A 27,353-nucleotide genomic window follows, 5' to 3' on the forward strand; every position below is an offset into this window, starting at 1 on the left:
GACAAGTTTTGCTTGTTCTCTAACCTTATATAAATGATTTCATACAGTATATACTGTTTTGTGTCTGGTGGAAGCCATGTTTTACTGTTCTTTTCCAAATAGAAACTTGAGGAGAAGCTAGAGTTCTGGATGGAGAAATTTGATAAGGACACAGAAATGAAACAGAATGAACTAAATGCTCTCAAATCTGCAAAGGCCACTGACTTAGCACACCTTCAAGACCTTGCAAAGACGGTAAGGAAGCAGTCTCGAGAGTGTAAGGCTGAGCACTGAGGAGTGGGTGGTAGGTGAGCTACAGTAGCTGGGTAATGCTGTTTTTGGTGACAGAGTGGAGGTGTGCCTATAAACCAAAGAGATTCTTTTTCAGTGATGATGATGATGACGATGACATCGGTGATGGGGACAATGGTAGCAGCAGCTAACACTTATACAGTGCTTACTCTTTCCCAGGCAGTTTACTAGTATTTCACATATGTAACTTATTTAACTCTCCCAACCACCTCTTGAGATAGATACTATTATTTCTACTTTGTGGTCTCTGAAGATAATTTGTAAATTATGATTTCTAAAAAGCTTCTGATTATGGTTTCATCATTGAATAAATGTAGAACTTTCCAAATTTTTCTTTTAAAAGATGACTGCTATTTGTATGTGTATATTCTATCAGTTTTTTAAAAACATTATTTTTTTTTTTTTTGTGAGGAAGATTAGCCCTGAGCTAACATCCATGCTAATCCTCCTCTTTTTGCTGAGGAAGACTGGCTCTGAGCTAACATCTATTGCCAATCCTCCTCCTTTTTTTCCCCCAAAGCCCCAGTAGATAGTTGTATGTCATAGTTGCACATCCTTCTAGTTGCTGTATGTGGGACGCAGCCTCAGCATGGTCGGAGAAGTGGTGCATCCGTGCGCGCCCAGGATCCGAACCTGGGCCGCCAGTAGCAGAGTGCGCGCACTTAACTGCTAAGCCATGGGGCTGGCCCAAAAATTACATCATTTTGACGTCATTAATCACACACCAAGTTTGTATTTCATTTTTATTAAAGATTTTAAAGCAAATTTGAATTATTCAAACTGAAAAAATTTGGAGAACAATTATAAAGTTAATATGTGAATATTTACAATATAAGAATCCAGTAAGTTTTTTCTTTAGTTCATCTTTAGATTTGGCATGCTTTATTTTAAAAATTTTAGATTAAAAGTGCAGGGCTGTCTGGGCCATAGCTCAGCCAAGAGAGTCCTATAACATATGATCAATGTCTACTTTTGCAGCTAAGGGAGTATGAACAGGTCATCATTGAAGATCGTCTAGAAAAGGAGAGGACCAGAAAGAAGATAGAACAGGATCGCTTGGAATTAAAGAGCATCATAAAGGTAGAAAGCCGTAATTGGCACCTTGGGGCCCTTTCAGTTCCATAGCCAGCCTAACACTGAGGAATGCAGAGTCTCACAGAACAGATCTGTGAGGAAACATGGACGGTTTGTTATTTTTGGAATTTGCCAACACAATCTGTGGTACAGGGAGACAAAAGGACATGCCCCCAACTCTTAATCCAGGGAAAAAGACGTGGTTAGCAGTGGAAGCAAACCTAGAACTTGTGCCCAGAGGTCAAATTTAAGAATACTATTTCTAACCAAAACAGCTCTTGAAGGAATTTTTCTTAATATCCTACTGCTTCTTAAAATCCTATTTATATAAGTCAGCCCAGGCTATCTGCTAGGTTCTGATAAGAGCTGTTTGTTAAAAAGGTGGAGGGAATAAGTAGCAGTTTAGAAAAAAATATATATTTTAGTTTCATATGAACTTGTGTATATAAGTGATGATTAACTGGCAGGTCAGATTCTGGGAAATATTACCAAGCAAAAACAACATCAGCTGGACTGAAACTATTGTTTTGAGGATTGCCCTTTTCTCTCAAAGGAGTATCTGCTGAGACCCTATGGTGTGCAGACTGGTCTGGGATGTATGTTAGGGGGTGGATTAAGAAAGTAAGCTTTAAAGTACATTCAGGACTGAGTATCCAAACCCACACTTGGGCCTTCCATTAGGAGAGAGTTGGATGTATAGTTAGCAAGTATTTATTGAGCTTCTATGGTGTTTTCTATTTGTCAGCATTCCTGGACTTAGAGCACAGATGTAAGAACTAGGTGATTGTTTTTTCACTAGTGGATTTGCTCCCAGTCTTTAGGGCTTAGTCTGATTTTAAAGTAGCCCAGACTATATTCAGAACAGTTGTGTCTGATGAATAAGATATTCAAGGGACCTATCTAAATCCTTTTTGGAGTATTTATTGATCCTTTAATCAATCATTAAAGATATGAAATGCACCAGGAAGCTGGCTGAAGTCATCGAGATTATCTGCACATTTTTGACTGAGGGCTTTCTTTTGCCCATGGCCTGGGAAACTAACATCCCTTTTGGATCAAATGGTTGTGAGGTGTGGGGAACTCGGATGTTCATCAAGAGCAGCAGCAGTAAAGAGAGCCAGGTTTCTAAGTGTAAGGAAAAGATTGGTCTCATTGGATTCCTTTTCTTTATTTTTACTCTGAGAACCTCACTCTAGAGTCCATGGCTTAACCTCTGTTTCCTGCACGACAGCGAGCAGTGCTGTAGGGACAGCAGGCTTGGCCATCTCCACATCTCAGACAGAGACCATTCTTCAGGCAGAAGTGACTTCATCAAAAAACAATAATCCCTTATGTAGAGAACACAGCTTCTCAGGCATACTATAAATTGTCCTCACTTGCCCTTTCTCTTCCAGCTCCAGGCCTGGTGGCGAGGCACTGTGGTACGGAATGAAATTGGTGGTTTCAGAATGCCTAGGAAAGACATAGATGATAGCAAGGATTCAAAAGGTAAAGGCAAGGACAAGCGGAGAGGCAAGAAGTGAGCGAGTCACCGTAGGTCCTTTCCTCCGGTATCCTGGAGACGGAAGGAGGGCTTGAAGGGAGTAAGAAACTTGACCATCACAGACACTCATCTACAGGTTGTTGCTTATTTGGACATTCCCAGGTGTGGCCTGGTTATGTCACTTTACCTGTTATATGAGTATTCAAACCCTGAATTGGGATTATACCATCAATTTAGGGCTTCTTGATATTTTGAAAAAATTTTGCTGGGAAGTATTTCCAGGAGCCTCGTGAAGATTCCTCTCGCTTTCTTACCAGAAAAAAGTTCATGGACTTAGTTACAGCGCTGCATTAAAACTTAATCAATTCCTGTAATGTCTCTGATTCTAATTTTGTCTATAGTGAAAAAACTCTTGAGCAAAAGTGAAATGTTCAGTAGGAATTACAGGATGATGTTTACAAAGTGTCTAGCATAATATGTACACAGTAAAGTTTTCATAAATGTTGGTTTCTTCCTACCTCTTAGACTTATCACTTGAGTGTTTTTATTGGAGGATGGTGACATGGAATATATATATTATAAGCTGCTTCAGCTCCTTTTCTGGGAAACAGGTAGGGATATAAATTATAAATAAGATAGAAATGAGATGTGAGGATACACAGCCCACACATAGTCAAGATGGGGGACACAGGTCTGCTGGAAGACTACCTGGAGATACTTTTGATAAGTGAGACACTGCTCTTCTTACTCAACAATTCTCACCTTCTCAGGTATTAGACTAAAAGAGGTAAGGCATGTGAAAATACCTAACCTGTGCCTGGCACATAGAGCCGATTATTGTTCTCCCTCTCCGTGCAAAAAGAGTGAGCCCACTGGGTCATTCTTGTCTTGATTAATCAGAATAGAACGTCTTGGGATGCTAAAGCTTTCCCTAGAGCACACTTGGTAATTTCTGAGAGACAGCTGTCCAAATATGTCACGTGTATTTCACGAATCAAGCCTTATACCTAACTCCAAACTCAGGGCAATACTGATTTCTATACTTCCTTAAAAAGTACATTTTGACCACAAGTGCCTATTATGATGACCCAGTTTCTACTGATGTTCCTTCAGGGAATGAGATAGTTTTTCATTTATGCCAAGGAAACCATGCTTTAGGTATGAACATTTTCAAATCAGCCTTTATTTCATGCTATTGATGTGCTGGCTTTTATCAATGTCAATGTGTAAGGTGGCATACAGGCGATTTAAAATAACATACATGATATTGACATATTTATACTTAGAACTTATGCATTATATTTACAGACATACAAATATAGGACAATGTTTTACAAAATCTTTTACTAATTACATGTTTACAACATTTTCAGAAACAAAATGAAATCTGCTGTAAACCATCTCACTGCAATATGTATATAAAAAGGTTTCTAAATATCCATATTTTCCTTCATTTCTATAACCATTTAAGCACTTAGTTTTTAAAAATTCATCACACTCATGAGCATAGTCACACATCATTAGTCACTACTACCTGGAGCAAGTAAGAGAAATCTGACTCCTTGTTTAGGTGTCAAGCTGTATTTTAAAAAGCTATTAAAGGAAGTGACCTATAATAAGCCCTCTACCCTGTTCTGGCCAAATCTAAAGGCCCCTCCTCCCATGAGTTGTTTCCAGAGAAGACTGGTTTGGACTGCTAAGTGTGTATGAGTTTGGAAGCTTGGTAACCTGCTGACTTAAAATCTCCGTAGTCTGGAGGGGTCCTAGTGGGCAGGCACTTGGCCTTTTCTCTGTTCACACTTCAGCACTGGAACGTCGGGGCTTCAGTAGGAAGCTCATAAACGGTCAGGTGAAACTGCTCCACAGTCATCTTCATCTCACACTGGAGTCTAGCAAGGCTAAATGTTAAATCTTCTTTCCAGTTAAAAAAAAAGGTACATACAAAACTCTGAACAAAAATTTTCCAACAAAAACATCATGATTTGTTTTTGCATCTTGGCACAGAAAAGAAATTCAATATATTTGATAATTGTCTTTCATTATCAACCAAAACTGTACACAAATTTTTTCTAACAAATCAAATATAAATCTGAATTAGTGTGATAAAAACACATTAAAAAGGTTTCATGCTATGTATAAAATCTGAAATAGGTTGAAATTTCCCATTTATTTAAACCTATGAGAAAATTAGTTGCAAATGTCCCATGTGTTGCATTATGTATGTCTTCTGGGATTATTCCTTGCATAACATGTGACAAACAGTCTGTCCTTTGCTGACTTGCATTTCAAATGGCTCTCTATAATTTGGAGATTGTACTGAGGTTTAATGTCAACTAGAAGGAAACATACCTATAGTTTAAAAATACACACAGCTAAATTCTAAACATGGGGGGTCTGTTTGGAACTGTAAATATAATGGGGGCTGGCTCTAAGTACTTAGAAGACATTTTACTTTTGTTCTGTGAGGACCTTGAAGGATTAGGCTTTGAGCTCAGATGTTTTATGTTATATAATTTTAAACTTGGACAAAGTGGTAATGTTCTGATGAACTTGTTACCCTGTGAGAATAGGAGAAAAACATTATTTTGACCAGATACTCAACATAATTTTATCCAAAGTTACTATTAGATGCATTTACATGATAAAAAGAGAGAACATGTTCAAATGCATGCATTGGTAAAGAAAATTCAGAACAGTTAACAACAGAAAAAAACCTAGATAACTAGTATCTTCACTTACTCTATTTACTTGGTTTACAAAGGCAGTGAATACCAACAGATCTCACTGACAACTCAAGGGGGTTCAAAATATAGGGGAAGAAAGACCCAAATGGCTTAAACTTGAATAAAGGCTCCTGGCTTTGTGTGGGGTGAGGCCTCGGGCCCTCGTACTGCACCCACAATTGAGTAAATAAGGCACCAGTGGTGGAGCCAGATGGGCTACATGAAGACAGCAAGCTGTTTTTAAGATGCCACAGGGCTTTAATCCAGCCACAGGAATTAGCAGTTACCTGAAAGAAATATAAGAATCTTGGCTTTTCCCTTCTTCCTTTTGCTTTGTGTTCATAATCTTCCATTAGCTGGGGAGCTGGAAGTGTATCTGCTGTGACTGGAGAGTGTTCACAGGTCCAGGTGTCCTGGGAGCAGCGTTGGGGTGGAGGAGGCTCAGTGAAGTGACTAATCAAACGATGCTGAGTAGCGTCTGCCACCAGCCTAAGGATCTGGAACCGGTGTGTGGAGTGCCTGTTTGTAATGCTGAGATAACAGCAGGAGGACACACAGAACCATCCTCTAAGTGGAGGTGAACTGGAGTTGGGGGTAAGCCTAAGACACTGGCCTTAAATACAGATGTATCTATTTCATTGTTTTACTATGCAAAATGTAGGCCTTCTACCTTATTTTTGTTTTGCCTTGGACAGAACAGTCCAAGTAGTCATAATACAGTTTTTGATTATAAATGTGGCTGAAAAATGCAGTGGAGTCATTACTCCCCCAAATCATACAAATATCTAGCTTGGAACAGTGGTCTCCATTATATGAAACACCTGGAATATTTGGTGAAAATGCAGATACCCAGGCCTCACTCTGGATCTAGTGAACAAGAATCTGTATTTTAACAAATGCTCCAGGAGATTCTAATGAACAACCAGGTTTAGAAACCAGTGGACTCTCGAGGTCTTGGAAACGGGTAAGGATAATATAGCATGTCTGTGCCTTCAAGAGAGCTAAATATCCTTCTGAGAAGATATTCTTTCTGGTATGTGAAACAAGCCTACTCTCTCGGAAGGCACAGCCAGTTTAGGCTTTAGTGCTGGGATCTCAGTAATGACAGAATTGTTTCATTTGTGAAAACCAACCGTGTCTTCATAAACAATTCAAAGGAAACAGATATAACCTCCCCTAAAATGGAGAAATGAAGCAAAATATTCCTGTTAGGAATCATGGAAACAGTCCCTTTTAAGAACACTTAAGAGCTCTGTTTAAGCAGGTGGCTGGCAGCAGCAGTCACGCTGTCCTGTTCCGTTTGGGCCAGGCCAACGCCCGAGGTGCTGGGAGTCCTTACACAGCAGATAACTGGTGCTGCTGCTGCTTGGGCGGGGCCAGTTCCAGGAGAGCCTGGACCGTCACTGCAACCTGGCTCAAACCTTTCTCTTCTAAAATGTGGAGAGGCAAACATAATTGATCCTGAAATGGGACAACGTAACATAGAAACAAACAAAAAAGAAAATAGGATGAACATCACAGAACTGAAAAGGAAAAATAAGCATCTCTTCTCTCCCTCATAATAATCAACTGAGATGTGAAAAGTTAGTACCTGGGAAACTGGCCTCTGTTAATATGAGTTACACAGAGATGGTCTCTGACACTCACTGTCACTTTATTAATACAACTAAAATACATACAGATCATTTTGAAAATTGAAAAATGGACAAGTTACATACACTTATACATACAACACAGGATAAACAGAATACTACGGAGTGAAGGCAACATCCTTCATCCCTGATAAATAAAAGAGCAATGCAGATCAGTAAAACGAGGCAGGTGAAACCAGAAAAACAGTTCCAAGTTACCAGACGGCTCAAGTCTGAGAGATACAACATTGTAGGAGAAAGCGCTTCAGAAATTTACATACTGTAGGAACGCAAGATGGTTTTCTGCTATGACTCCAACTGTGCGAGACAGATGCCCACTATCTGCTTTACGATCCTGACTGTGAAAATCAGGGGTCTCACACCAGGCAGGGGTCAAAGGAAGAAACAGAAGTGTATCCTGGAGATTTAGATGTATTTGAGAAACTTTCCCCTACTTTGGGTAATTCATGGAAGGCCCAGTTTGAACTAGTCAAAAGTCTGAATTACAGAATTAAAAAAAAAGAAATTGTATTTGAAAAAGTAAAGTATTTCATATCCTAGTATTTAATGGATTAAATTATGCTGGACAACTATGTTATAAGTTTAGTCAGGAACATCTTAATTACTATATATTTGAAGTGTTTACTTGTTTGCTTAAGGAAATTAAATACTTCTATCTTGTTTGCCTCATTAATTTGTTTGGTTAATCCTTTCTTAGAGAAAAAGGCATATCTTAAGAAAAACACCTATCATTGGTTTTTATGACTAAATATTCAGAAAGAAAAGAGATTGCTCTCACAAAGGACAGAAAGTGGAATTCTGGTTCCACGAAAAAAGAGACTACACATATTTATTAAAGAAGATAACTGTATTTTTCTCAGCTTTTCATTGGCACTTACTATCTCATTATGAAGTTTTACAAAACCAGTTGCAATAAAAAATATAGCAAGTATTTATTTTGAGCAGTTATTAGTACTTGTGCTTCTTAATTCTATTTAATATTTATCTTGATAAATCAAGGTAACTGCAATCTTTTGATCTTATAAAACTAGCAACTTTGTATAAATACTTTGAGTACAACTGCAAGCACTGATTAATGACTTAAAATGAACCTGCAGGGGGTTCTGCTTTTGGGAGAGATTTTCTCCGAGGCCACTTCCCTGATCTCTTCTCCTCTGTGGTGCCCTGCGACCTCTGCGGCCCGGAGTAGACATTCCCTCAGAGGCTCAGACATTCTCTCAGACGCTCATGCTCTCCAGATGCACATTCACCTTCCAGCTGGCTTAAAGGGAGCACTGTGTGTTCTGAAGAGAATGCGCAATTACTCCCCCAAAACCACACACAACAGCATGTGTTTTTTATCAGGTGTTTTTTAAAAAGACAAAACTCCACAAAACTGAATGATCTCTGAGCCAGAGACATCTTAAAAACAAGACAAACCAAAACCCCCCAAATTCTGGAAGGCACTACTATTCTACCAAACTGAAGTTTTCAACACAGTGTTCAGTGTTTCATCATTAACAGTAAAGTTTTTTAATGTGTTAAGTAAGTGTCCCATTTAATATGGAAGAAAACCAAAGCCATCAGACCCCCAGGCTGACTCTCCCACAGGATGTTATGGTCCTTGCAATCTCCCTTCATACCTGAGTTCAGGTGTCCAATTTTGTTAACAGAGTTCAGGAGATTCCTGACTCTTCAGAAACATGTTTATGAGATCTAGAATCGAGTGCAGTGATAAAGTAGTTTCAAGCAGCTAATACACTGAGCATTCTGAAAGGGACAATATTCATTACCTTGGGGACAGAACAGAGACTGCTGACATGCTTTCCCTGCTACTGTTCAGATATAATCTCCTCAACAGCCTATAAAATACAAGTTCATTAAGATGGTTTAAATAATATGGGAAATTACATAAATTCCCATTTTAAATTCTAAATAGGATTCTAGAAGTGAAGCTCAGTTAAAGAGAACAGACAGTAAATGTGGACAGGCGCCCCCTCCTGAAAGGCCAGCTCCACACCACCTGCCTGGTGTATACTACCTTATTTGTACACACTGGGCTTGGAAGAGCAATCCAGGGAACTGCCTGATCTCTGGACTGAACATTCTGATCAAATTGAGATTACTGAAATTAAATAGCCAGTGCCTTCCACACGTCCAGACAGCAAATGCTTAGGTGGACCTACCCATAAAGGGAGATTCAGGATTTCAGGGCACAGCTCAGTGCAGAGATCTACGGGACCAGGTGCCCCCAAACCAGAAAGGGTACAACTATTTCCTTATGAGCAGCTGTTGAAAAGGTTCAGCAACTCACAATTTTAACACTTCTCACAATTTCAACACATAAGTTGTGTTGAGGCAATGGAAAATGGCCAGATGGGAATTTTATTAGCTCATTTGGAAATAAAGTTCTAAAGTCATATTCTAAGAACAGGCTCAGGACTGTATTAGTAGAAACACTTTAGCATTTATGATAAGAGAAACAAGGCCACAGGCCAAGAGGATGGACCAATGACCAGGAGAAAAAATGCTGGTCTTCACTCTTTGTTAGCAATCATAAATGCTTACTAATGTGGTGGGCTGCTCAGCTGAACATCTGAGGAAAGGATTTATCTACTTTATTGGTTAGTTCTTTGATGGCCAGGAAAAAAAAAAGCTCATAAATAATTCTGAATGAGAAACAAACCTCCTTTACCAAGCATAGGAATGAGGTGGAAAATCACTGGAATGCAATCTTTCACCTAGAGGGGAAAGACCCAGTAATAAAGCATACAGAGAGTTAACATTAAAGTACAATAAAACGCCACAAAACCCAAAAGCTGGATAGACAGAGAGACAAAACTGGATTCTTCTGAATGTGCCCCAAGAGAAAGTAGTGTTTCAACAGTTCTTTTAACGCTGAGGTTTAGCTGAAGGATGTCAGAAGGGGAACAAAGATTGTCCTGTCCAAAGTGTGAGCAGGAAAGGAAAACAGAAAAACAGAGTCAGTGGGTCAGAAACACAGACTTGAGTACAGAATTCAGCATGATCATCTCAGTCATAGTCAAAGAAACACATCTTGTAACACTTTTTACTATGCTGAATGAAAATAAAATGCTAAAAAACAAAACTACAGAGTCCTCTATGTGCTAAGCTTGATTTTCCTACTCAATAGCAGAATAAAATTGGCTTGTTGGCGACTAGTATGAACACCCAGGACACGGGAAACAGAACTGGGTGCTGGCCTAAGGTTGTGAGGGGCCTGAGAGTGGTGAGGTCCTCAGGAGGAAACCTCTTCCTCAGCTCTCATTCTTCCCTATTAACAAGAGAAGACTGATCAGAGAGCAAGGACAAAACCTGGGGTGGGCTGAGGAGAGGATATTTGCAGAGAAAGCCAGGTAAATCGAGAAGGTTCAAAGACTGAGGAAAGCCTAATAATCAGGGAAATGTACTACCCGGCAGGAGATGTACTGAAGGATTGGTGTGCCTCTAAAAATCAGGTCCAGCCCATCTAAACCAAGGCCAGTGTGCTAACATGGACAGAATGAACCTAGAGCTATAAGCCTTGGAGATCATCCAACCCTCCAGTTCCCAGAGTAAGAAATTAAATAAATAAAAACATTATTGGACTTGATAACAGGAAAACATTACTTAACACATAACATATAATGACTCTAGGACATAAGATATTGGACTCAAATAGAAATTTTTATCATAGTTTTTTTTAATGTACCATATATTTGATAAAAGCATAATAATAAAGAGAATACCCATATGCCCAACCTTATCAGAGATTTTTAACAGTCACCTTATTCTTTAGTGCTTCATTTATAATTTAACTTGTAAACACTTTAAAAAGTGAGAATACTGAGAAGGGAAATTGTTCACCTTTATACATAGTCTCTGGACATAGAATCTGAAAAATCTTTCAATATTAAGTTTTATGTTATACATTTTCAGAAGTGATCATTATTACATCCCTGATTTCCTTTAAAGTCAAACAGAGCAAGTGGGGATATTTAGGGAAAGTAGGGGAGAACAAAGGAAGAAGAGGAGGGTTAGGTTTCTTCTTCTTCCTCTGGCAGAGGGACTTCAGAATGCTAGTTTCAACCTATGAGTTCATATTTATTCATTTTCCTTCACTTTGTTTTAGGCAACTGACTAATTTTTTAGCAGAAGTAGCAGCATAACAGGAACCCATCTAAAGTGGTAGTGGTGGTGGTGGTCGAGCCTTGGGTGGAAGGCAGAAGTGGAGAAGGAAGGGGTGGCCTGTGTGGAATGTCCATTTCCTCTTTCTGGTGGTGGAGAGGGAGAGGGCGGAAGGACATGTCAGGAACCCTGGTCTTACCACCCTGGAAAAATACCTAGTCTTCTAAAATTGTATTTTTTCTAAGCTCTGGTATGAACAGGGGCAGGCTGGCCCACAATAAATACTGTTAACCATTGCTTGCCAAATGGTGAATTAAGTGCACGCTTTAAGGCACACTGCTTTTGTATTTTGCTGACTGATAGCAGGTACGTTCTGAAGAAATTTCAGGGTATGGACTTTAAATCTGAGACACATGATGGTCTGTAAAGCCCAGAATATAGGTATAATGACTACAAACACTGGTAAACAGTACTTTTCAGAGGTCTGATAGAGGCTGAGTGTGCTGGCCTGTCCTGCTGTGTGGGGCTGTTTCGGCACTCTTCTCTGCAGGTACGCAGTGCCTTTTTTAATCATTCGTTTCTTTTCTCTGGTTCCCATTCCATCCCCAACCCATGCCTCATTCTCTTGTTCAAAGACATTGTGGCATGGAACTGGGCAGGCACTGGGCATGCTTGTGTAATGTGATGACCAGGCAGGAACATCTCAGTAGGCAGGAGGGAAGCACTGAATGTTAACGTGTACATATGAGCACCAGAACTTGCTCGTTAGGGGCCGGCCCAGTGGCGTAGTGGTTAAGTTCGCGCACTCTGCTTCGGCGGCTCAGGATTCACAGGTTTGGATCCCAGGCGCAGACCTACCCACTGCTCATCAGGCCATGCTGTGGAGGCCTTCCATATACAAAATAGAGGAAGACTGGCACGGATGTTAGCTCAGGGACAATCTTCCTCAAGCAAAAAGAGGAGGATTAGCAACAGCTGTTAGCTCAGGGCCAATCTTCATCACCAAAAATAAATAAATTAATTAAATGAATAAATAAATAAATACAATTTCCACTTTCAAAAAAAAAAAAAAGAACTTGCTTGTTAATATGCAGAAATGCATGCTATTTGATTAGAAACCTTATTAATGCTCTCTTAATATGTTTAAAAATGGTTTGTTCTAAAAGAGATAAGGCTTTAGAAAACAATATAATAAAAAAATGAAAAATTTGCTTTGAATTTGTCCACAGGAACAAAAAAGGTCCTTGTTAACTAGAACTAAATATAAATTTCAGTTCTATTATAACTCAGCTTAAAAAAAACACGCAAAAGAAATAAGTGAAAAATAAATAGAATCACAATCTACTTATTAAAAGGAGAAAAAACAATCATGGGAATTCACACTGGCTAATGCAGATGCTCTGTGGAGCTGGGCTCTTTCTCGTCTACTTTGTAACATGTGAAAGAGCTGAAAGAGAAGGTTGCTCACTGGACATGTGATGCTGTGACCTCTCAACTCACAGTTAGTTAAGAGAGAGGAATGGTGAACTGGGTAAAGAGACAGTCATTGTCGTAAAGCTATTGGGACAAGGACTTAACTTGGAGAGACACAGTCGAGTTGTTGGGTGCAGGGGTCAATCCTGGGTTTCTGACAGCTAATTAAGAAGGTCAGAGAAAAGAGTCATATTTTTCTCGTTAAAAGTTGGACAAAATATGATGACAAGAACTGTAATGATTGTAGTTAATGAAAAAGTATCAAATGGCACCAAGTTGTTTATTTCTTTAAATTTATCTATACATCATATCACTAAATACATTTTTTAAGAGTACCATGCTTAGTTTAACATAATTGTTTTTTAAAAGAATAATTGCATAAAAATTGTATTAAGTTCATGTCCCTTAATCACATCTATAAATAAAGGTTAACTATTTGTACTATTAAAAGGTAATAAAGCTGTAACTGAGGAGCCTGGAGGCAATAAATCTCAGTAGCAGGACAAGTGCCTAGAAATGGCCTCTGTGTGCTCAATTCCCAAGTATTAGAGCTTACTGGAAGAACTGGTGAAATATGAAGAGAGTCTGGAATTTAGTGGACAGCACTGTCCCAGGGTTTGTTAGTTTGGATGACGTGCTGTTTATGTAAGATGTTAACAGGAGAGGAATCTAGTGGACGTGTACACAGTAACTCTCTGTGCTATTTTTGCAATGTTTCTCTAAGTCTAAAATTATTTCAAAATAAACATTTTTAAAAAGTATTAAAGCAAGTGTTAAAAAACTGAAGCCAACTGAAGCATTCTCAGTCTGAGATGCACTTATTTTGAAGCACTGACTCTGTTGTATACGAAGTTGTGTCTCAAACAGCAAGTGAGGATGTTAAGGAAAATATCAGAATAACTATTTTTGATTAGTTAGCATTAATTACTTATTACAATATATTTAAATTTATATGTGTATGATTTCTTTGCTTGGTCCTTGCAAATAATTAAGGAAAACTCCTCAAAAATATATTGATTGACTCTAGTAACACAAAATCATGTTAGTAATTATCAACTTAGTTCAGACCTAGTCCTATAAGATTTTAGATACTTGTATTTCTTTCTTTCTTTCTTTTTTTTTTTTGGTGAGGAAGACTAGCCCTGACCTGACATTTGTGCTCATCTTCCTCTACTTTATATGTGGGACATCTGCCACAGCATGGCTTGATAAGCGGTATGCAGGTCTGCGCCTGGGACCCGAACCTGGGAACCCTGGGCCACTGAAGCAGAGTGTGTGAACTTAACCACAATGCCACTGGGCTGGCCCAATACTTGTATTTCTGGAAGATTTTAGGAAAATAACACCCAAATCTACTTAGGCAACATAAAAAAATTTATTACCTGAGGTACACCAATTTTTCTGCAAGCTTCTAGGAAATTCTCCACATTTCGCCTGCATTTTGCCATTGTTAGTTTGGGCTGCAAAGGAAAATGTGGTGTTATTAGCAAAGTTTTAAAAAATTTGCCAACTTTAAAAATACTCTTGCCAATTGCTTCATAAACTCAACAAGGGTCAACAAACTTTTTTAAAGGATCAGATAATAAATATGTTAGGCTTGAGGGCCATATGATACTCAATTCCACTAAGAGCTTGAAAGCAACCATAGACAATATATAAACAAACAAGGGTGACTGTGTTCCAATAAAACTATTTACAAAAATAGGTGCTGGCCTGTGGACCACAGTTTGCCACTCCCTACTTTAGACATTTGGCTTTGATTTTTGTAAGGCAAGCGCTAAACAGAGAAATTTTACGGGGATAGTTTAATTGTTTTTCCATTTTAAAATAATATACACTAAAGAAAATTTGGAGGAATAGCAAGAAGATTAATTACCCATAGCTCTGCTGTTCAAATATAATCACAGTTAACCCTTTGGTTCATGTCCTTTCAGTCCTTTTTTGTTTTTTTTTTTGGAGGAGATCAGCCCTGTGCTAACATCTGCCGATCCTCCTCTTTTTTTGCTGAGGAAGACTGGCCGTGGGCTAACATCCGTGCCCATCTTCCTCCACTTTATATGGGACGCCGCCACAGCATGGCTTGCCAAGCGGTGTGTCGGTGTGTGCCTGGGATTTGAACCGGCGAACCCTGGGCCGCCGCAGCAGAGCGCGCGCACTTAACCACTTGTGCCACCGGGCCGGCCCCTTTCAGTCCTTAATTTTTAAAGAAGATAATTTTTAAAAAAATCAACAGCCATTGTTCATAATTATGCTACAGATACATCATGTCTCTATTCAGTGGTAATATTTAATTTTTTTTAAACATTTGAATTTTAAAAGATTGGATTAAAAAACCCATTTTCCAAAGGGTGAAAATTTCCCATAGGAAATTTCCCTAATTACTAGCTAATAAGCTTGTTTTTCTGAAAAGATCTCTAATGACTAGAAACAGAGTTGTATCACATGACCTGAAGTTGTGATGAAGTTTTTTGCCTAGTGAGTTATCATGGGTTATAATTTAAGAAAGAAATAGGAATCCCATTTCCCAGAATGATTAACAAACTCACTTGTTCAAATTCATCAGTTGGTTTCCAATGTTTAAGCATTAGGCATGGAAACCAAACATTTGCAGGGAATCTGACCTAGAGTTTTTACAAAGGTCGGCCGACAGAAGCCTGTACCATCTCTAGAAAAAAAGTTTCACTTTTGAATATCTGGGTTTTCTTCAAAGATGGAACATAATACTGTGACAAGAAGAAGGGAAACAAGATAAAGACATGATAGTGTTTGAACATACTATAATCATCTTGGCCTGAGAAAGGCAGCAGGGGCCAAGATTGGCTTTATCATAAATGATAAAAAGGCAACAAGTGGGATGGAAGGAGAATAATAATAATTTTAAAATTTCAAATTGAAAAGCTTTCCAAAAAGTCCAGAAGGAGGATAGGAATTAGGTTTCTATAAAGAGCACCATTTCTTGCCTATGCGAAGTCCTGTATGTGAGGTGAAAAAAGTTAAAAAAAAAAAAAAAAGTAAAACATAAATAGTAGGATCATGATCTACTTAACAAGAAAGATCCTTCTTAACAAGAAGGAGAAAAATCATCATGGGGGTTCACACTGGCTAATTCACAGTGGAGCGGGGCTCCTTCTCCTCCACTATGAACCTGCAAAAGAGCAGGGTGTTCACGGGACAAGTGATGCTGTGGTCTTCTCCACTCCTGGCCAGTTAAGAGGGAGGTAAGGTGAACTGAGGCACAAGAGAAAATTCACTGTGGTGAAAGCTACTGGGACAAGGGCTTGACTTTAAAGAGAAGTGGGCAAATAAAACACAGGACAACTGCTTTTCACTTAGAAGAATTTTTCATTGGCTAGAAATTCCCTCTCCACACACCAGTTTCCCTTTCTGCCTGTAGAAATGGAAGTAGAAATAATGGGGCACTATGGATAAGACTCTAGCAAAAGAAAGGAGCCTGGGCATTTAGTTCTACAAAAGAAGGACTCCTAAATTTCTGAAACTCCACCATTCAGATGCCAACATCTATGGGAGGGCAGAGTGAAAGAGGTCTGACTGCACAGGCAGAAAAACAACTGTGTCTCTGTGCAAAAGAAAGGATAAAAGGAGAGAGTTTATGTTGCTAAGTTAAAAACCAATCCAGGAATCACCACCATCTCAGACAAAAGGAAAAGAAAGGCAGGCTCAGAATAATGATCACGGGGTCTAACGGCATTGTCTCCATGAGGACTAGTAGCACCCTAAGACATAAAAGGTGTCAGTTGAGGGGGGAGAAGAAAAGAAAATTTCCTTCGAGATTTCCCCTGCCAAGAGCAGATTTCTGACTGATGAAGGGGCAGAGGAGAGGGGAATGATCATTTCTCTCCCCAGCCATTCCTTCCTTTAGCATGTATCTGAATTCCAGGATGTAGGTCAGTGCTTCATAACTGGGATAAAACTCCTTCTCAGAGTCTGATGAAAGCCGTGCATCTACTCCTGAGAAGAACACACATACACATAATTGTAGAGAGTTCGTGGAGCCCTGCAAGCCCTGGGAGTGCACGAATCCCAGCTACAAATCCTTGCTCTGTGTCCCACGGAATGGCTAGTCAAAATGGCCCGGGCTGTAGACTCCCTATCACTCTGGAGTGCAGAAGGACTCATGACTTCGCCTTAAGTCAAATTCCACAGGAACTTGCTATCCCCAAAAACTTTCCCAGAACTTCGGAAGACATAACACATGGTTTTGGATAGCCACGTAGAGCCTGTTCTATTTCTATAATGTTCAGCCTGATCTGAATAAGAAATCTTATGCAGGTTTGGAGGAAGAAAGTAATGTCAACAAGAGCATAATCTATACTGAAAGGAAGAAGAAATAAACAATTTCGCTCTTCTGGAATTTGAAACGATTTAGAATTTTTTCAGGTCATCTTCGTTGGTGATAGGGTTCATTCAGTGAGTGGCCACATCACAGTATTTGTAATGATTTTTGATATGATTTAATAGTGCACTTCCAAGAACATGAACTGTACTACTTCACACCTATGCCTACGGAACAGCAAACAGCAGTTTATCAAACATGATTGATCCTCCCAAAGTAACAAAGAAAGATGAATTATAACCTAATGGTTGCAAACACACATACCTTTCTGAGTTTCTTTCAAAATGCCTTGGACATAAGACCCCCCCTTATAATGAGGAGTCATTTTTTGAATTGGGGAAAGAAATCATGGTTCGTACAATACCTCAAGAAAGTGTTTATAAAGTTACACTCAGAGTTCTAATTAGTCAGTTCTCAAAGAATTACAATAAATCACCACGCATTAATGTAGCCCCAAAGAAACTGCTATGGTTTTTCATTTGTATTTGGCTTTAACTTTATATTCTCATCACAAAAAAATCTCTACTAAGAAAGTAAGTTACAAATATCTCTGTATGATCAAAAGAACAAAATAAGGGAAGAAATAGTTTAATATGAGGGAGGGCAATTCATACGAAGGAAAAATAGATGTAAATATTTACACTGAAATCTAATACTATAACAGAAACCCCCATTAAGGGAATATTAACTTGTTCACAATAATCCTTATCACAATTTGAAAGTAAGGTCTTTGTTTTGCTTTTAATTAAAATTTAATTAAAATACTGGACAGTTTTCATCTGACTGATTCAAAGTCCATTTTTTCACCCCAAATGTTATAATTTGAGAAGTTTTACATATTTACATGTTTCTTCTTAACTTTACAGGTCATTTATTTACCAAAAAGATCCCTTCTTAAATAATTTTATTTAATAGTCCTACTTGCTTTTAAGCGTCAAGGATACTATTTCATGAAAGACCTCTTTTATTTTTTTTAAAAGAGGAATTAATGTTCTTGAGAGAATGGACCACATGTAACTCATTTCTGTACCTTTCATCCCTGGCAGAATGCCTGGCACCGGACAGGTGCTCAATAAATATAAGTTAGTTTTGTTGTTGATTTTGCTGGGAAGTTTTAAATGCCCTAATCTCATATTATACCCATATTCCTTTGACCAATGAGAAGGTCCATGTTTTTTTAATTTCTCTAAGCAATTAAATATTTATAAAATAGTTTTATTTTTCTTATATGTATTTTACATCCTTAAATCGAAAGCACTATGTTCTGGTGATTGAGGTAAAGAACCTTAGTTACCTTTACTCTCAAATTCCACTTTCTACATTAGCTCCTTGCTACTTCCTAAGAATTTCCTCTGTTAATGAAGAATGACAGATTTGTCTTTTTTTTTTATTATTAAAAAAAATTTTTCTCCTAACTCAGTTGACAGAAACTGGGAAGAATGCAAAGTATGAATAAACTCTTCCCTTACTGGCGTTGCCAAATAGCATGTCAATTCCTATTCTCTTAATCACTACCTTTGGACCAAAACCAAGTCTTTCAAGTCTTTGGGAGCATAGTTGACTTTGGAAGTGCTGCTGTTCCTCTCTGCCTTTCCTACACAAAACGGAATGCCTGTTTTCTGAGGTCCCTAAATAAAAAGTGGCTATTTTCCTTAGAAGCAGATGTATGACTCTATTTTTGGGTGTGCTAGAGGGGAAAGGGCCATCTCAGCCTCTCAGGACTTTGGTAACAAAGCAGCTTTTATAAATAGAAGAATACAAGGTCCATGGGAGGGATAAACAATTTGCATCTGGAGAGGCAGCAAGATCAATGTCCAGAAGTGGCACTCAATAGGCCTAGATACAACTGCAATTTGAGTAAAGAATTTGTATCAGGAAGGGCCTGCTAAATAAGAACAAATGACCAGATAATGAGATGGGGTCAAATCTTTTGAAAAGGTGAAACACTGTGGTTAAGCATGTTACAAATGCACAGTATCCATTCAGAGCCATCAAAAGAGGGTGTCCCACCAATGAAATGCACTGTGGGAACTTTGATTAGATCCTGGGGTGGGTGGTGTGTGTGTGTGTGTGTGTGTGTGTGTGTGTGTGTGTGTGGGGTGTGTGTGTGTGTGTGGGGGGTGTGTGTGTGTGTGTGTGTGTAGGGGAGGGGAGGAGGGGGAGGAGGGAGAGGAGCTATGCTATGAAACATATTCTTGGATTCGAACAACTGGGGAAATTTGAATATAACTTGTGGATTCGAGTATTGGCCTCAGCCAGTGTCCCTTTACCCAGCCTGTGCATCCATCCTCACCTTCTACCCCCACTCCCTGCTGGCTGCTAACGGTTCACAGCTGTCCCCTTCTCAGTTTCAGCCTGATCCCACAGGGAGCACTACAGTGTGAATTACACTGCCACCTTGAGGCTCAGGTGGGCTCAGGCCCCATATCAGTCAGTCATTGGCTACAAGCTATGGAGAAGAGCAAGGTGGCCCAGGAAAATTCTGTGAAATACTTAGGGGGTAAAGCATTATGATATTTACAACATTTAAATGGTGCAATTAAAATACACACAACACACAAATTATAGGCAAAGCAAGATGGCAAAATGAGATAAATGTCAGATCTAGGTAGAGGCTTATTCTTTCAATATTTCCAAATGTTTGAAAATTTTCATAACAATTTGAAGCGGTGAAAAAAAGGAGATTGCGTCAATCCCAAGCTTGCTCTTTTTTTGTGGGTTGCCATACTGATACTGATGTCCAGATCCGACCAGCAGCCTAAAGAAAACCTGCCAGTCATCCTGAATGCATCTTCTCCCTCATTTTCCACCTGAGGTTGGTCACTACTAGATCATGTCAATTCCACCCCTGAAATAGATTCATCATTCTAAACTGCAATTATAATCATATTCTTCCCCTCAAATTCTTTGAGTGTTTCCTCATTGTCTACACTAAGATAAACCTCTAACTCCCTGGCATCGTGTATGAGGCCCCTGTCACATGGCCCTTGGCTTACCCTCCAGCTGCATCTCCTGCCATTTGCACCCACACCTTGTGCATGATCTATTCTGAACAACTTAAGAATTCCTTGAATATGCCATGATCCTCCTTATCTTTTCAATCTAGGAATACTTCCTTCCTCCCTGTACTGCTGGCAAATTCCTACTCATATATTAAGAATTAATTCAAACTTTACCTCCTCTGGGAAGGTTTTCTTGAATCTTCCAGGCAGTTAAGTGGTCCCTTTTTTGTATTCCTACAGCACACTTCTTACACACCTCCCTTTATAACACTTTTCACACTGCTCTAAATTATTATTTACATGCCTATTTTTTCTCTAGTAGAAGTGAGACCCAGGAAGGCAGGGACTGGACTATTCATATTTGTATCCCTAGCATTCTGCACAATGCCCACCACTGTACTTAATAAATATCTGATGAACAGCCAACATTTTTTAGCATTATGAACTTACCACAGCTGGTGAGGGAACGTGAATGCTTGGGACAGATCGAGGCCGCACATGATTGGCCAAATGGCAAAGAACGACACCATCAGTTAGAGCTGCTCCCAGATCACAAGGCAGAGATACTTTCAACCGGTACTCAATATGCTAAAAGAACAGGAAAACGTGCAATATATTAACTGAAGAGTGGCAGTAACACAGGACATGACAGAGCTACAATGGAACATATTTAATTAGAAATCAAGATAAAAAGCAAATAACTTAAGTACCACAATCCCTATTTTATCTTTCTATCCTAGGTCAACAACTTAAGGAGATCTAATACATATGTACGACAGCCAGGCCACACTGGTGCAAAGTACCACAAGAGAAATTCATTTACAATTTTCTGATAAAAAAAACTAAACTAGATTCTCTTTCAATTTCAAAATAAACACTATATATGATGTAAGTGTGATATGTATATAAATTATTATTACTCTTACAAGATTTCTTTACAACATGTGGCAGAAAAAATTTTTAAATGAGTAGGTAGGGCCAGGATTGAGCTTTACAGAATAACTCATCTCATTTTCTTAGTAAACAGTTGAAAAGGAGTTCCTTAATAGCAAAATTTGTTTTACATTCATCACACAATGGGCAACACAACACACAATGGGCACTTGTTGATTCTATTAAAAATTATAAGTCAAATGAACAAGTGATTGCAAGATTATGGTCTATAGTAATATCTCTGAAAAAGTGTAATTCAAAGGTAATGTACACACTTTCCGTAGTTGATCTATTAATTCCAGCTCTTCTTCTCTCTGTCTTGAATTCTGTCTTATCATGGGATCTGCAGAATCAGTGGTAGGTGCAGAAGATAAAAGAAGGGATGAAGCATGACCTAAAAAAATATTAATATGTAAGACAGAAAGGCAATTGCCACTGCTGGAAAAATACTCAGAGCCTTCTGATCCCAGTTTCCTTGCAGTATAGCACTTTCTACTTCTCAATTGACTCTCTTAAAAAAAAGTTATCATGGAAATTTTCAAATATGCACAATAATGAGAAAAAACTACCAAACGTCCATTACCCATTTGGCTCAACTACTTTTGTTTGTTTAACTACATCCATTTAAAAATGTTTTTATTGAAAAATAACACACAGAAAACTACACAAATCATAAGCAAACAGCTCAAAAAATTATCCTCAGAGAGTGGACATAACTAGGTCAATAAAAGCAACATTACCACACCCAGAAGCTCCTCTTGTGCTCCCTACCCATTAGGACCCAAAGGTCATTTCTAACACCACAGGTTCTAACTATGTACTTCCTGACCTCTAACACCATAGATAAGTTCTGTCCATTTTTGAACTTTCTACAAATGAAACCACATTGTATGGATGTATATATGCTTTTGTGTCTGGCTTCTTTTGATCAACACTATGTTTATTTATCCATGTTTTGTACATTAATTTGTTCATTTTCATTGTTTATATGGTATCCCATTGTACAAACATACCACAATTATTTAACCATTCTTTCGTTGATGGACATTCAGTTTGGGGCAATTATGAATAATGCTGCTATGAATATTTCTGTACATTACCTTTTGGTATACACATGTACATATTTCAGAAAGTAGAATTGCTACTCATGTTCAACATCAGTAGCTAACATAAACAGTTTTCCACTCTAATTTACAATCCCACCAGCAGTGTGGCTCTGGTTTGAGTTTAAATCTCACTGTGAGTGCATCTATCAGTCACATTAAAAGTAGTTATTTTGGACTTGAAATGTTTATTTCTACTTCCAGTCATCTTCTTGGGGGGCCAGGCAGAAATCTGTCATATTGAGTAAAAAACATGAGACTAAATAGATTTAAAAAAAAAAAAAATTACTGATTCTTTTTTTTTTAGAACACAGAAAACAGCTTTTATCAACAGAAAAATCTGAAAAAGAGCTCATTACAGAGAGGAGGAACATTCTCCAAAGCCTTGAAAAAGTATCTTATTTTTTCAAACACTATAACCTGCTTTTAGGTGGTACTAAGAAATTTTCTAATTAAAACAAATTCAAACAAGATTCTCCTGCTTTAAGGTCCATGAGATCACAGACAAACACAGAGTTGAAGCTTTTGCTAAGGTGGCGTCTCGGGGCTGACGTTTAAAAGCATGAAATAGTTAATGTCACTGTAAAAAGCTCGCCCCCACCGCCCCCCGTCTAGTCACTACCACCTACCTTTATTTGGTTCTGCCCTCACACCTGCTCGGAAGAGGAAGCTTTCAGGGCGCTGGGGCTGGTTTCTCTGGACAGCAGCAGGAAAAGAATATGCAGGGGAATGATGAACTAAATCAGCATGAAAAAGCAAAATAAGATTAAAGGAGGTGGAAAAAATTAAATATAATAATAGACTAGCATGTCACAAAAGTTCAATAAATGGAAAATAAAGAAAAAAATCAAATTAAACATGGCAATCATATAAAATGATAATTTTGTTTATTAATACAAAATCTGGGGGCCGGCCCAGTGGCGCAGTGGTTAAGTGCGTGCGCTCCACTTCAGCGGCAGGGGGTTTGCAGGTTCGGATCCTGGGCGTGGATTGACGTGCGGCTTGTCAAGCCATGCTGTGGCGGTGGCCCATATAAAGTAGAGGAAGATGGGCACAGATGTTAGCTCAAGGCTAATCTTCCTCACAAAAAAAAGAGAAAAAGGAGCCACAGCTATCTAGTAAGTAACTTGTCAGGAAAATCCTGTTAAAGTGATAATCTTGATGTGGATAATTGCACCTTTGTGTCTATTACCTGTTTCTGTTGTGGGTGAACTTGATGCGGCCTTAGATCTGTCATCATTCTGTGGAGAAACAGAGATACATCAATAATTATTATTCAAGAAGAGGTACCTTCTACATTTATGGAAACTTCAGGATTATAAAAGAAAAAAAACCATGCAACTCGCCTTCAAAATTAAGTCTAGAAATGAGAATTTGGTGTAATAAAATATTTTGTGTACTTTTTTTAAGATCATACTTTTTATTTAGTTCTATAGAATACAAGGTTTATGTAACACATTCTCTAAAGATAATCCCCTTATATAACAGGCCTTTCCCTATGGCTATGAAAAATGATCATTCTAAGGTAGAAATTTCTATTGGGAAAGATATAGGAGAGAATAAAAATTTATTTCATGATAATGGTTTTCTGGTATAGTTTCTAAGGTATTTCTCCCCCCTCTGGAGAATAAAATTTAATGTTTTAAGAAAGAGTAGTGAAGACTTCCTCACTTCAGTTAGGAAATGAGGTGTTTAAAGATGATAGATAGTTGCATTTCCAGACTAGTATTTGAGTCCAAAATGTTTTTAATTCACTGACCAAAGGAACTGTAAAAAGGAGGGAGAGCTGGGGTGAGCCCGGTGGCGCAAGCGGTTAAGTGCACATGCTCCACTGCGGTGGCCGGGGGTTCGCAGGTTTGGATCCCGGGTGTGCACCGACACACCGCTTGTTAAGCCATGCTGTGGGGGCGTCCCATATAAAGTTGAGGAAGATGGGCACGGATGTTAGCCCAGGGCCAATCTTCCTCAAGACAAAAGGGGGAGGATTGGCATCAGATGTTAGCTCAGGGCTAGTCCTCCTCACAAAAAAAAAAAAAAAAAAAAAGGAGGAAGAGCTAGCTCAACTGGTATAAAGTTTACCTAAAAAAGGGAAAATGTAGTTAAGCTAATTTAAAAAGAAGTGTCAGTTGGTTGGGTTAAAGATATTGAAAACCTGCTAGGCAAGTAGAATCAAGAAGAGCTAGAATAACAACAATTTTTCAGGCCTTGACATCTAGTTACACTCAATAATTTAAATATATTATAATCTTATGATTTGATAGCTAAGACGTTTTTGAACTAACAGAATGACTTTAAAACACACACACACACACACACACACACACACACACATCTCCTCCCATACTTTTTTCTCCCTTCTGGTTTCAATATTTTCAGAAATCTTTTATCGCTAGTTAGTTAGGTCAGATGAAATTAATGACGACAGGGAATTTTAACTGTTAAAATAAACAAACAGAAGCCATGCTGTTGAGAAAAATTCTTGGACTGATCTGAAGACAATTTTGTGGTTAATGATTCCTTGGTTTGATACTCTGAGGCTAATAATTAAGACTTAAGTAAGCTGCGCTCTTGAGTGAAGCAATGTATTACATCTCCATTAGTGAAAAAGACAACACGTTCATCAAGTTTACAGATGCCAATAAACTAAGTTTAGGATGTTGAGAAGAAATGGAAATTTAAATAACAAATTTAATTTAAAATAAGAGCAACAGGAACTAGTAAAAGGAATGAACAGGAAAATGAGGCAAAAGCTAGATATCTTTATAAGGAAACAAAAGACTATCCTTATTTTCAAGGAATATGAGATAGGAAGGAGAAAGCTAATTAGCTAAACAAAGAGCTGTTTAAGGACCAATGGTACAAATAGAAAAATGTAAAAAGCAGAGATTATTCCAGATATAGGGGGAAAATATTTTTTTTAACTTAAAAAGACCTACTGGTTGGAGTTAGACTAGAAATTTAAGCATACTCAGAAATAAAATGACACAGTTAATAGGCAACTCTATTAGATGAGAAGGAAGAGCTGAAGCAAATTCCACTGAATGGCAGCAAATGTTCTCCACCTCCAGAAACACCACAAGATAATACACAGTTGGGTGTAATGAAAAACAAAGCTAGAATAGAGGGGACTTGTAAAGTGATGATTTTTAAAATGTACTTTTATTGAAACTATAAATCTAAGTGACTTGCATTCCAGGATACTAAAATAATTAGTTCAAATCACTCTGAGGCCACTGACTATATTTGAGAACTCTTAGAGAACTGGAGAGCAAAGAATGAAAACTGACATGAACTCAACTTTTATGCCTGGTTAAGCCACAAAAGAAATAAAATCGTGCCTAATGTATACCTGCTATAAAGTAACCGGGATACAAAAAATACAAAATAAATCTTTTTAAACTGACCATTTGACAGTGCAGCAGGTCTGACAGATAGAAAGAAAGTTAGACTTACCACACAACTTTTGGCATATTCAGATTTGGTCTTTCTCAACTGTGATTCTGGGAGAGAATAAGCCCCAATGCCCTAAGGTATCCACTGAGTGTAATGAATTAACTTCTCTTCTATACACCTGGAATGGTACTAGTTATACACCCTCCTTGAGAGAATTTTGAAAACAGTCCCTCAAATAATTTTCTGTGTTGTTCAAATAAGGAACCTAGCTGAGAAAGGCTAGCAAAGGGTTAACACAGAAGAGAATTATAGATAAACGTTTTTCAGGAGTCATCCAGGTACATGTAGCATCTTCAATAATGACCAGAGAGAAGGTTTATCAGGTTTACAGATGTTATAAGTTGGGGTCAGCATTTAGAAGAACATGATGCAAGAATGTGAAAGTATTCTGGTAAATTCAAGATGTAAAAATGTTCAAAAAGCAAAATTAAATATTTAGAAAAACAAAAGATACAAGATATAGAAATTAATTATCATTTAGGAGTATAACTAAAACATTTGAGAATTACAGTGGATACTAAGCAAAACGAACACCAAAATGGAAAAAGCCAACCTAATGCTCAGAGTAAGCCACATGAAAAACGCTTGTTTTGTGCTCAGCACCAGGCAGGCTCTAATGAGGGATATATTTCTAGTTGGGGACTGTGGAGCCAAAATGGAAGGCAGAGAACTTGTGAAAGTTCATAACGATTCACAAGCTGGGAAAGACACGTAAAAGGACCAGAGTTTATTTAGAGAGAAGACAAGGGTGGCATCATAACAGTTTTCAAATATAAAGATTTTTACATAGAGACTGCTAAATAATCAGAAAGTCTCCACTCTGGAAAGAATAAAAGAAATAAGCGTAAACCACAGGGGAACAGACCTAAGTTAGATAAGGAGAGGACCTTCTTGACAGTGAGGATTATTAATCACTGCTTATGTTTCACATGATAAAAAATATGGAAATACCACCCCTAGAGGCCTTCAAAAAATAAAATACCCCAGGTTCTTTATTTAGGCTCGCAGGCCATATGATTTCCGTTGCAACCAGTATTCCAACTCGGCTGTTAAGTGCGAAAGCAGCTACAGACATATACAAACAAATAAGAGCGGCTTTGTGCCAATAAAATTATTTACAAAAACAGGTGGCCTGGGGGCCATAGCTTGCTAACCTCTACTGTAAGAGAGTTTTGGCAGTGACAGTTTTGGGGACTAGGACTCAAATTATTATGCATGCATATTAGACAACAGAGTTAATTTGATATTACATATTAGCCAAAGTAAAATAATAATTCATGACAAAAAAACAACCTTTGATAAGAAAATTAGAACGACATTTCAAACCAAATCTGAATATAAAGAATTAATGCAGGCTCTATGTTTCCAGCATGATAAAACGTTCCAAAAATTTCAGTGAAATTAACGTTAAACTCAAATAGTTTTATAAGCTTAGGTATATTTCACACAATCCTAGGTTTCAGACTGCTGTCAGACCAATCCACTGGAAAATTTAAGACCTCCCCTGCACACTCCCTCCCCAAGTTCCTGGTGAATCACAACAAGAGATACCTTGAGAGGCGTGAAGGCAGAAGAATGGGGCAGGGGAGCAGCACAGCCCACGTGACTCAACCCAGACAGCGACTACATTTCAAAAGAGAAAGAAGAAACAGAAAGCAGCAGTTATGTTAGCAAAATGTCAGGCAAGCAGGCAGGCGGGCAGCTC

The 27,353-nt window shown here is 38.3% G+C and overlaps 2 protein-coding genes across 16 annotated transcripts in view; one reads left to right on the forward strand and one right to left on the reverse strand.

The window, feature by feature from the left end:
* The window catches only part of DRC9 (dynein regulatory complex subunit 9), a 46,279-nt gene extending 42,329 nt beyond the window's left edge, over positions 1-3,950 (forward strand). For 3 of the 4 annotated variants that reach the window (XM_087439756.1, XM_087439759.1, XM_087439757.1), the window contains 3 exons: positions 103-234; positions 1,270-1,371; positions 2,760-3,950. In XM_087439756.1, coding sequence (XP_087295882.1) covers positions 103-234; positions 1,270-1,371; positions 2,760-2,888 — 363 coding nt within the window. In that variant the 3' untranslated portion in view covers positions 2,889-3,950. The remainder of the gene's footprint in view (positions 1-102; positions 235-1,269; positions 1,372-2,759) is intronic. The other variant, XM_087439758.1, reaches the window with a different exon arrangement.
* Positions 3,951-4,011: 61 nt separating this feature from the next.
* Positions 4,012-27,353, reverse strand: part of LRCH3 (leucine rich repeats and calponin homology domain containing 3) — a 104,215-nt gene continuing 80,873 nt past the window's right edge. For 3 of the 12 annotated variants that reach the window (XM_014783040.2, XM_014783037.2, XM_014783036.2), the window contains 7 exons: positions 27,200-27,271; positions 23,388-23,436; positions 22,825-22,932; positions 21,368-21,486; positions 20,610-20,747; positions 14,186-14,263; positions 9,094-10,144 (listed from right to left, as the gene is read on the reverse strand). In XM_014783040.2, the coding sequence (XP_014638526.2) occupies positions 9,944-10,144; positions 14,186-14,263; positions 20,610-20,747; positions 21,368-21,486; positions 22,825-22,932; positions 23,388-23,436; positions 27,200-27,271 (765 nt within the window). In that variant the 3' untranslated portion in view covers positions 9,094-9,943. The other 9 variants (XM_014783041.2, XM_087439744.1, XM_004424516.3 and 6 more) reach the window with 8 other exon arrangements.

Source organism: Ceratotherium simum, chromosome 15, assembly GCF_057802395.1.
Source record: "Ceratotherium simum simum isolate JZ-2026a chromosome 15, ASM5780239v1, whole genome shotgun sequence".
Taxonomy (NCBI): Eukaryota; Metazoa; Chordata; class Mammalia; order Perissodactyla; family Rhinocerotidae; genus Ceratotherium; species Ceratotherium simum.